This window comes from Zalophus californianus, chromosome 7, assembly GCF_009762305.2.
Source record: "Zalophus californianus isolate mZalCal1 chromosome 7, mZalCal1.pri.v2, whole genome shotgun sequence".
NCBI lineage: Eukaryota > Metazoa > Chordata > Mammalia > Carnivora > Otariidae > Zalophus > Zalophus californianus.
In genome coordinates, this window is record NC_045601.1 from 117,001,294 (window position 1) to 117,013,218 (window position 11,925).

The 11,925-nt window shown below is 42.3% G+C and overlaps 1 protein-coding gene across 1 annotated transcript; it reads right to left on the reverse strand.

Annotated features, from left to right (window-relative positions):
* Positions 1 to 841: 841 nt before the first annotated feature.
* On the reverse strand, positions 842 to 10,930 carry LOC113927977 (HLA class II histocompatibility antigen, DP beta 1 chain). Its single transcript, XM_027604082.2, is given in 6 exon segments — positions 842 to 855; positions 910 to 1,020; positions 1,540 to 1,821; positions 2,791 to 2,844; positions 2,847 to 3,053; positions 10,831 to 10,930. Coding segments are annotated over 6 exon segments (768 nt in total).
* Positions 10,931 to 11,925: the final 995 nt, after the last annotated feature.

The window sequence follows — 11,925 nt, forward strand, 5'->3', positions numbered from 1 at the left end:
GAAGAAGAATTTATTTATTTTTATCTATTTTTAAAGATTTTATTTATTTGAGAGAGAGAACATGAGCAGTTGGGGGGTGGGAGAGAAACAGAGGGAGAGGGAGAAGCAAGTTCCCCACTGAGCAGGGACCCCGATGTGGGGCTCGATCCCAGGACCTGAGCTGAAGGCAGACGCTTAACCTACTGAGCCACCCACGCACCCCAGGAGACAAAAACATTAGAGAGGCTGAACGTTGGCCTGATGAAAAATAGAAGAGAGTTTCTGGAGTTCCCTTCAGCAATGGGGCAAAGTCATGCTCTGTGGCCACACCCACTTAAAGAGGAAAACGGGATCAAGAGTTGGGGGCAATTGGCTCAACTTGAAAGAAAGGAGCAGCCTCTGAGAGTTTCTCCTATTCTCAGGACACTTCCTGTGATCTATCCTGAACACAGCATACTCATTGAATGCTCCCAATCTCATGTTGCAGTGAAATGAATTACATCCCGATAAGGAAGAAGGGAGCAGAAATACCACCTGTTGGCTGAGGTCCCTGTCATCCTGAAATGGAAGTAAAAAGGAAGATGGATTCAGTCATTGAGAGAGTAAGGAGCAACAACATCTTGGAAAATTATCAAACATTTCCACCGCAGTCCCATGTCACTGGGAATGAAAGCGAGGCCCACTCTGTAGGTCTGAGTTCCCAGGCTGAAAAGGACACCTTGCCAAAGAGGGTAACTAGCAGTCTGGGGTATCTTAATGGGCCAGATCTCGGGCTAGGCAACTTCCTGCCCACAGGGCTGTCTTTGCCTCATCAGAGTCTGATTTCAGTGGCCTCTTTTTGCTCTGTTGTTTTGCTTTTCTGTCACAACTTCATCCCTGAAAAATAGCGAGACAGTGGACAGTATCAACCACTTTCCAGAAGTTTCTTACCTCGCTGGCTTCTTCTACAAAGGAGAATGAAGCTTGCTCCAAGGGCGATGCCTAGCACAAAGCCTCCGACTCCAGCCAGCATCTTGCTCCAGGCAGAATCAGACTGTGCCTCTGGGAAGAACAGAAGTCAGGGTGAGTCTCCCCTCCCCCTGCCGCCACCCCAGGGCCCTGTCTGACAGGCACCTGATCTAATCTACCACAGAGAGAAAAGGAAGGGGATGGGGTCAAGCTTGGAACCACTATGGAGAAAGAGTAGATGTGAAAAGCACTCTAAAGTTTTGGGCCGCAGAGTGATGGCTTCCACAGGAGGCAAATGTTGGTTTTAGGTCAGCCCATTAGGTCCAAGCTTAAGGGACTGAAGGGAGACTGAAGGGAGAGGTGTTTCCATGTCTGAGGGCCAGTCATGAAGGTGATGGCATTTCTGAGGTTTTTTTTGACAAGGGGAGATTCTTTAGACTTCCCCCAGGGCAGGATAAATGTGTTCGAGGATTGCCAGACCGTCACTGCTCCCAGCCGAGACCACAGTTAGGTTGATGAGGAACATGGGGTAGTGTCATGTAGTGTCGTGTAGTGACACAAGACAAAATGAGCAGACCTCAGAGCCTGGAGGGTCATCAGGGAGTAACTCACTCCACTCCACGGTGACAGGAGTGTCTAGGCTGGGGTGCTCCACTTGGCAGGCGTAGACGTCTCCCTGCCGGGGAGTCATTTCCAGCATCACCAGGATCTAGAAGGTCCAGTCTCCATTATGCATCGAGTTGGTGGATAAAACCCCAGCTGTTTCCTCCTGTCCATTCAAGAACCAGCAGACTTGAATGTGGCCTGGGTAGAAATCTGACACATGGCAAACAAGCAGGTTGTGGTGCTGCAGGTGCCCCTTCTTGGAGGGAGAGACATGCACTTGAGGCTGGACTAGGAGGGGAAAAGACTCTTTGTTATGACAACTGAGACAGCCAAAGTAGTACATTTAGTGATTTTCTTACCAAACTGACTTCTCAGATGTTAAAGACAAATCCTATCACCTATTAAGCTATTTAGAGGCAGGAGATGGGGAACACAGTAGGAAAAACAGAATAAAACATTCAAATGTTCTAAGAATGACCTTGTCATACCCAATAATGAAAGAGCAAAGAACAGGAGAGGGTCAGAGTTGGTGCTCTAGAACACTTCTGCCACAAATGTAGGTGACAGTGACTAATATTCTTTGAGCAGAAGTGTTGGACCAGCTATGAACCTACCTGAATTTACATTTTCTCATCTTGTTTAAAAGGATGTATAATCCTGCCAGATATTATCTTGGAATCAGAATATAGTCAGCCAATAGATTTCCTTTGATCTAGCAGTCTGATATTCTCCTTTAAAAAAGAGGAGAAGATGGGATGCCTGGGTGGCTCAGTTGGTTAAGCATCCGCCCTAGGCTCAGGTCATGATCCCAGGGTCCTGGGATCCAGTCCCACATTGGACTCCTTGCTGGGTGGGGAGCCTGCTTCTCCCTCTGCCTGCCGCTCCCCCTGCTTATGACCGAACTCTTTCTCTCTGAGAAATAATAAATAAATAAATAGATAGATAGATAGATACATAAATAAATAAATAAATAAAATAATAAATAGGAGAAGAAATGAAGTAGCTTGATTTGTTCTTCATTTTAACCTATCTCCTGGCTTCCTCTACCGGGGCGGGGGCGGGGGGTGAAGTTTGTCGCCAGATCCAAAAACCCAATGCTCCTGGCTCTTTCCTGTTTGAGGAGCAGGGAGTCCAGCCCCTTGAGTCGCTGGTCTGGCCCCTGGGCTCCGCGCGGGCTCCAGGACCGGGCGGCCGCTCCCGCCTCTACTGCCCAAGTCCACCCGGTGCAGAGCGTCCGCTTTAGACCCGCCCTGTCACGTGGGCGCTTCAGCGTGAAACCCTCGTCGAGGTCGAAGTTGTGCTTGCACAGGAGTCCCCGGCGTTCCGTCTCAGAGCCAGGAACTCCCTCTGAATGTTCCAGTTCTTGGCCGTGATGCCGCCCAGCTCGGACACGGCGGCGAACAGCCCCACGGCGCTGTCGGACTGGACGAGCCGCTCTCGGTTGTAGGTGCATTGTTCCAGGAAGCGGTGCGTCCCGTTGAACTTGAGGCAGGTACTCCGCCTCTCGTAGACGTGAAGCTCTGTGGGGAGTAAACTAGGAGGTGAATATAAGAATGTATAGAAGTGGGGGGGCGGCCCTGGGTGGCTCAGTCGTTAAGCGTCTGCTTTTGGTTCAGGCCCTGATCCCAGGCTCCTGGGATCGAGCCCCGAATCACGCTCTTTGTTCACCAAGGAGTCGTCTTCTCCCTCTACCTCTAGCCTACCCCTCCCCCTGCTCATGTGCCTTCTCTCTCTCTCTCTCTCTGCCAACTAAATAAAATCTTAAAAAAAAATGTATAGGAGAACATAATAATGAGTATGGGGGTGAGGAAGCATTTCTTAAGCAAACATAAATCACAAGGCAAAAAGATAATGAATTACATTAGAATTCAGTGCTTCTGTTATGCAAAGGACACCACTAAGAATTAATAGACGGAATAGAAATACACTCACAATGTCTAAAATTGACATGGGATCAGTATCTAAAATATATAAGCAATTCCTAAAAAACAAGCAAAATAAAGGACAGTGATAGAGCAGTGGGTAAAGAGTGGGAATGGGAATTTATAGGAGAGGAAACTTGCAAGGCAGCGGGCAGCTCACCAGTGGAAAGAAAATTCAGAATGAAATGAGACTGAGATCTATTAGACTCAAGCATCATATGGAGTGTAGTGCCCCCACCCCCATTGTCAGAATAGCACCCAGAGGACACTTGGTCAAACTGAAGAGATGTATGCCATATGACCCAGCACTCCCACAACTTGTTAGACATCAAAAATGTTCACACTCAGGTCCATAAAGGGACAGGTAGGGGCTGCTGTTGACTGTGGCATTATTTGTGACACTAAAGAATTGGCGGGAATCAGTTGGTGTGATCATCCCTGGGACAGCAAACACCTAAAAACTGTTGTGGATGTACACCGTGGAATATTTTTTTAAAGATGTTATTTATTTATTTATTTAGAGAGAAAGCATGAACAGGGGGAAGGGCAGAGAGGGAAGGAGACAGAATCCCAAGCAGACTCCCCACTGAGCATGGAGCTGGCATGGGGCTCGATCTCAGTACCCTGAGATCATGACCTGAGCTGAACTCAAGAGTTGGATGCTCAACTGACTGAGCTACCCAGGTGCCCCTGGACCATGGAATATTATGTAACCATTAGATGAAACCAAATGGTTGTACACTTTATAACATTGTGTAGGAATGTTAAACATATAGGCACCGAGAAATACGTATCTTGAAAGAATGCATAGGAACAAAATTATTTAGGAAACCCATTACAAAAATGGGTGGGTGCATTTTCTGTGTGTTTTAGAATCTTATCACAATGGTCACATTAGGGACATGCAGACAATATGATTTTTCCCCATGTCCTGTTCTGTTTTTTACACTTGAGCATTTTAAGGCAAGTTACTCTTCTATTCATATTTGTATACAGGACCTAACCTAAGCCTTCCTAAATACTTTCTGGCTTTATTGACATATATTTGATAATAAAAAATCATATATATTTAAGGTGTAAAACCTGATGGTCTGATATACGTATACATTGTGAAATATTCACAAGCCAATTAACATATTCATCATCTCATATAGTTACCAATTGCCTTTTTTTATCTTTTTTTTGTGGTGAGAACACCTAAGATGTACCCTCTTAAATTTCAAGTACACAATACAATATTGTCAACTATGGTCACTTTGCTGTACACAGTTCTCCAGAATTTATCCATAACTGAACGTAGTACTCCTTGAAAAATGTCCCCCCGTTTTCATCTCCCTCAGCCCCTGGTAACCACTTCTATGAATTTAACTATTTTAGATTTCACATATAAGTAAGATCATGCAGTATTTGTCTTTCTACATCTGCCTCGTTTCACTGAACATAATGTCCTACAGGTTTATCCATGTTGCAAATGTCAGGATTTCCTTCTTTTTAAAGGCTGAAGAGTATTACATTGTGTATATATGCCATATTTTCTTTATTCATTCATCTGTCCTTGGACATTTAGGCTGTGTCCATATACTGGTTTTGAGAATAATACTGAAAAGAATATGGAAGTGGAGGTATCTCTTCAAAATCCAGATTTCATTTCTTTTGGATATATACCCAGAAGTGAGATTGCTGAATCATATGGTAGTCCTATTTTTAATTTTTTGAGGAACCTCCATACCGTTTTCCATAGAAGCTGCACCAACTTACATCCCCACAGCAGTGTATCGGGTTCTCTTTTCTCCATATCTTAGTATCATTAATCTTCCATCTTTTGATACTAGCCATTCTAATAGGTTAAGATGATATCTCATTGTGGTGTTAATTTGCATTAGTAAAGTTGATAATTAGTAAAGTTAATTAGTAAATTAATTAGTAAAGTTGAGCACTTTTTCATATACATATTGACCAACTGAGAAATGTCTATTCAGGTCCTTTGCTGTTTTTTTAATCAGGTTTTTTGTTTGTTTTTTCTATTGAGTTACATGAGCTCCTGTATTTTGAATATTAACCTCTTATCAGACACATCGTTTGCAAATATTTTCTCCCATTCCATAGGTTGCCTTTTCAGTATGTTAATTGTTTCCCAAAAACCTTTTATTTGTCAGTTTTTGCTTGTTGCCTGTGTTTTTGATGTCATATCCAAAAACATCATTGCTCAGACCAATGTCAAGAAAGTTTTCCTCTATGTTTTCTTCTAGGAGTTTTATAATTTCAGATTCTACATTTAAGTCTTTAATCAATTTTGAGTTGATTTTTATATACGGTATGAGATAAGGGCCCTATTTTATTATTCTGCATGTGGATATCCAGTTTTCTCAGTATCATCTATTGAAGACAATCTTTATGTTCTTGGCATACTCTTGTTGCATATAAGTTGAATGTAGATATGTGGATTTATTTCTGGGCCCTCTATTATATTCCACGGTTCTCTGTATGTCTGTATTTATGCCAGTATCATACTGTTTTGATCACTGTAGCGTTGTAATATATTTTGAAATTGGGAAATGTGATCCTTTGTTCTTCTTGCTCAAGACCATTTTGATCATTCAGGGTCTTTTCCATATGAATTTTAGAGTTGTCTTGTTCAATTTCTGTAAAGAATACCACTGGGGCTTTGTAAGGGATGGCATGGAAACTGTACGTAACTTTGGGTAGTATGAACATTCTTCTAGTCCATGAATGTGGATGTCTGTTTATTTATCTGTGTCTTCTTTGATTTCTTTAACAATGTTTTATAATTTCCAGAGTACAAGTCTTTGGTTAAGTTTATTCTTAAGTATTTTATATTTTTTGTTGCTATTGTGACTGTGATTGTTTTCTTAACTTCTATTTGGATAGTTCATTGTCTTTGTATAGAAGGGTGATTGATGTTTGTATTTTGATTTCATATCCTGCAACTTTACTGGATTTGTTGATAAGTTCTTACTTTATTTTATTTTTTTGCTGATAAGTTCTAAAAGTTTTTTTGTTGTTGTTGAGTCTTAAGGGTTTTCTGTCTATATGAGCATGTCATCCACAAACAGGGATAATTCTACTTCTTCTTTTCTGATTTGGATATCTTTTATGTCTTTTCCTTGTCTAATTGCTCTGGGTAGGACTTCCATAATTATGTTGAAAAGAAGAGGCAAGAGTGGGCATTCTTGGCTTGAACCAGATCTTGGAAAGCTCTCAGTTTTTCCCCATTGGTAAGATAGGCTGTGGTTTTTCATATATGACCTTTATTGTGTTGAGTTTAAGGTCCCTCTATACTTTTGTTGAGAGTTTAATCATGAATGGATGTCGAACTTTCTCAAGTGCCCTTTCTGTGTCTGTTGAGGTGATCAAGTATTGTTAATGTGGTGTATCACATTGATTGATTTGCTTATGTTCAAATATCCTTGCATCCCAGGGATAAATCCCACTTAGTCATGGTGTATAATTCCTTTTAATACACTGTTGAATTTGGTTTGCTTGTATTCTTTTGAGAATCTTGAATATATATTCACTATGGGTATTGGCCTGCAGTTTTCTTTTCTAGGGTTGTCTTTGTCTGGTTTTGTTGTCAGGGTAATGTTAGCCAACAAAGAATTGATTATAAATTACTGGCTGCCTGGAATCTAATTGGGGGTCCACAATTGTCTGTTGAAGGAGTCTTTAAATTGCAGCTTCTCTGTGTGACTTAAAGTTTATCAGAAATGGAAAATCCAGAATGAATTTATCACACGACTCCCCAGACCACAGAAATGAGGGCAGTGCTGCACAGTGGCAGAAATAAAGGATGTTTGAAGAATATGTCAACACAAGGCTCACCCTGTCATTTCAGGGTTGAGCTCAGGGAGCCCAAGCTCCAGCTGAAGCTCCTTCCCCTGCTCAGGAGCCTTTCTGAGTGGCTGTCAAGGGGCCTTAATGGACCATCCTAACAGTAGGAGGAGGGTGTGAGGGGATCTGACCATCATCTCTGTGACTGCAGAGATGACAAGAGTTGATTTGGGTGGTCTTGTCAGAGTCCTTGTCCTTTCTCAGGGCTCCACGTGCCCCAACTTGAAGTCGCTCAACTGGTTGCTCAGGCAGGGAGGGAGCCACCACACAAACCTCAGGGAGCCCTATACAACTTGTAGCTTGCAAGGGCTGTGCTGCAGCAGCACTTCATTTCTCTCCGATCTCCCAAGCCTGTCTTCTTGCTCCGTGCTCTGCCCCTCAGCCTCGGAGCCCCTGGCCCCATCCAGTTTGGAGTCTGTGCTATCTGTCTTCTACCAGCCCTGCCTATTCTACTCCCCCACATCCAACTCCATTTCCTGTTCCTCTAAGAGGTTTCTCCACCTGTTTTTCAATTAGGACACAGTTCTGTTAGTTCTGAATAGTGGTTTCAATTTTTTCCTCTTTTAAAATAGTTGACTTTTAAAAAAAATTTTGATGTAGTTCCAATAGTTTATTTTTGCTTTAATTTCCCTTGCCTCAGAAGACATCTAGAAAAACGTTGCTATGATTGTTGGTGGGAATGCAAACTGGTGCAGCCACTGTGGAAAACACTATGGAGGTTCCTCAAAAAGTTAAAAATAGAAATATCCTATGATCTAATAATCACACTACTGGCTATTTACCCAAAAAATATGAAAACACAAATTCAAAAGGATATATGCACCCCTGTGTTTAATGCAGCATTATTTATAGTAGCCAAATTATGGAAGCAGCCCAAATGTCCTTCAATAGATGAATGGATAAAGAAGATGTGATTTATATACGATGGAATGTTATTCGGTAATAAAAAAGAATGAAATATTGCCATTTGCAATAACATAGATGGAGCTAGAGAGTATAACGCTAAGAAAAATAAGTCAGTCAGACAAAGACAAATACCATATGATTTCACTCATATGTGGAATTTAAGAAATAAAACAAATGAACAAAGGATAAAAAGGGACAAACCAATAAACAAACTCTTATCTATAGAGAACAAAATGGTGGTTACCAGAGGGCAGGTGGGTGGGGGGGATGGGTGAAATAGGTGAAGAGGATTAAGAGTACATTTATCTTGATGAGCACTGAGTAATGTATAGAATTGTGGAGTCACTATATTGTACACCCAAAATAATATAACACTGCATGTTAACTACTGGGATTAAAAACTTAAAAACAAAAAGTAAAGTAATTGACTTTTTTTCATAATGAAATCTTATTTTCAAAGCAGACAAATGTCACACAAAGGTCTCTCAAAACTCTTTCTTATGTGCACTTGAGAAATATTACAGACTTTCTAAAACTCTTGAAAACATCTGAATTTTCTAGAGTAGAACTTGAAAACTTCAGGTGTAAAATACATCATCTTTCTAGACTAGGACATATTAAGAATGTGTAATTACCATTGGATATAGGGAAGGTAATGTGGACAGAGCAATAAGGATGTCCGCAGACCAGCTGTTTGGCTTTGGGCAAGTAAAGCAACTTGTTAGAGTCTCAACTTTTTCATCTGTAAAAAAGGATGTTATTATCATTATTATTTACCTTGAAGGACTACTGTTAAAATTAAATAAAATGATATAAGTAAAACCTAGAGCATAGTGTCTGGCCCTGGTCATTGGAGGTTAGAGCCCTTCCCCTTCTCAAGCTATGATGGCTTAGATTATGTGGAGACAAAGAGAAACACAAAGGACAGTGCCCTAGTTTGTTCAGAATGGCTCAAATGGAGCTGCCCTTTGAGGCACAACATTAATGCTTGAAAAGGAGCTTTTATTAACTTAATACTGATAATTTCTTTCTTTCCACCTCTTCTTTCACTTGGGAAAGGGAAATAGAAGAAGTGGAATAAACAAAAGATTAAATCCCCAGGTGTCTTCTGCCTCCCAGGTGTGTGATAGGATAGAGTCCCAGGGCTTAAATGCCAGAATGGTAAATGTCATGAACAAAGGGTGTTTCACGCGGCTGTTGGAGCTACAGTTCTGTTTCATCCATGAGTTGGATACTTCCTTTCTCCAGTTTTCTTCAAGGCTCAATAGTCTCTAGTATTTTCTCAACAACTTCAGCATCTCCCCTTTTGTCTCTTTTTATTTTTGCTCTGTTAAAAGTTGAAGAAATCCTGAGGAGTTGGAGGCATAAGAAGTTGGAGGAATGTGCCCAACCCATTGGGTCCAAGTTTTCAAGGACTCACATTTCACTCAGAACTCAGTAATGAGTTCCTCAGCATCAAAACTGTGCAGAGAGCTCCTGGTCCACCTGCTTGCTCCCTACAGTAGTCTCTCTCACAAGGCAATGAGACTCTATTCATGCCTCTTAAATCTGAACCCACTGGCTTCATCTCGCCCACCCCTCCCACCACCCACCACACTGCTCGCTATTCACCCCAAAGGAGACCCCAGCTCTGATTTCCAATGTACTCATATCAGCACCACTGCCCCTGGACCCCAGAACAGCATTGCTTCTCCTGTCACCTCCTGTGGGACACTATCCCATCTCACCAGCTACTTCCACAGTTCCTCTGGCTGTCTAGGACCATCACTCTCCATTTCTTCTCTCATGGCAGGCACGAGCACACGGCTGAGCTGCCCTGTCTAACTCTCTGCCCTTCTGAGGCAGAAATGTCTGAAATTTTCCCTTCCCCCTATCTGAGAAATGGGTACATTGGGATGGAGTTTGAGCAGATGAATTTGGGAGTTTCAAATGCTATTATCACTGGAAATTGAGGAAGGGACCTGAGAGTACCTGATCCTCAGGAGGAATTGGGGCTGGCCTTATGGATGGGGATGAGGAGGCTGGGAAATTTTAACGTAAACTAATTCACCATTCTATCACTAATGGTTTCTTGGTGGTGAACTGGAACTAGAAGAGGCCATTTCCTGTTTTTCACTTCTTCTCTGGTCCTGTCCCGATGTGCCCTGATCCGATTCCTAATGTGAGAGACAGTCAGCTGCAACTGGTATCCTGTCGGCCTTAACCACAGCTTGTCGTCACCCTCCTCTGCTGCTCTGGCCATCACTGGTCATGGAATGAGGGTTTCTGCCTGATTCTGTGGAAGGGACCCCTACCTGGAGCACTGATTCTACAGAGTGATCTTCAGATCTTGGACAATGCAGACTAACCATAATTTCCCCCTTTCTGATCTTTGATGTTAAAATGTCATTTTGATGACCCTTTTGTGAGAACTTTGCCCCTCCAAAATCACTCCAGGCCACAAAAGACCATTGTCCCCATCACACATACACCCTGATCTCTTTTTCTCTCTGCTGAGAATAGCAGCCCCTGCACGATGTCAGAGCCCTGAAGCCTTTCTCAGGGAGTGAACCCACATGGAAAGCCCCCTAAGGTCATTCCCCTGAGCTGGTTCCTCCAAGAGGGGCAGCTCTGCACTTACCTGGGGTGTCTCTGCTCTGAACCAAAGGGGAGCTTAGCATCACCAAGGACATCATGAGAGCGGCCATCCCTGGGACCCCAGTGATCCTCGGGACCACCATCCTGGAACCTGGGAAAGGATGGGGGCTGAGAGACTTGCAGTCAGAGGAGCTCTCACTCAATGGGCCCCAATCCTAAAATATCAGAGAAGATGAGCTTGGGCAGCCTTCCTTATCCCCGGATGTGACCAGATTCTGAAAAAGGAACCACTAAGCAGAAATTGTTACCAGACCGAAGTTTGGTGTAAAACATATGATTCTTTAAGGTGTAAGATTCACTGGACAGTATAAGGAAAGGGATCTTCATTTTGAGCAACTGGGTGAGTCATAAGTCTTGATTGTTTTATATACTTTCCTCCCTAGGAACAGATCCTAGGGAATGTCATTCCTTCTCCATGGTGAACGCCATCCCCCTTGCACAGACATGTTCTGGGACAGAGCAAGTCCTAAACAGTGTGTTAATGACTTGGGGGCATTAGACTGTCCATCCCAGAACTCAGAATTAGCCCTGGGAGCCGTACAAGCGGTCATGCAAAATATGCGGTGTATATCTTTTCCTCTCAGCGGTTCTGTAGCTCTTAGAAGAAGAAAGGATATGGACTAAGGGTCTCTGTGTTTCAATACCAGATAAGGCATGGAAGTAGGTGTACAACTTTACACAAATTACTTGTCTTTTCTGGGCCACCATTTCTTCATTTTTGAAATGGGGATGGTAGCACCTGCATATCAATAATTCTTGAGGGTGAAATGGGAGCACCCTGTAAAACGCTTTAGAAACTTACAGATCTGAGAGTTTTGAGTAGATCAATGAAGTTATCAGGGACCATCCTTTTTTTTTTTTTTTTTTTTTTTGCAATTCAACATACGTATATATTTTTGGTAACTTTTAAACACCAAATAGTCCCAACCACAATACAGATGGTTCCTGAAATGAGGTAAATATACTCCCCCAGAACACACAACCTAAGGAAGACAACAAAACAAATACAATTTACAACAAATATATTAAGTACTCATATAAAATGTTGATGAATTGAATAAAAACATATAAAAATATT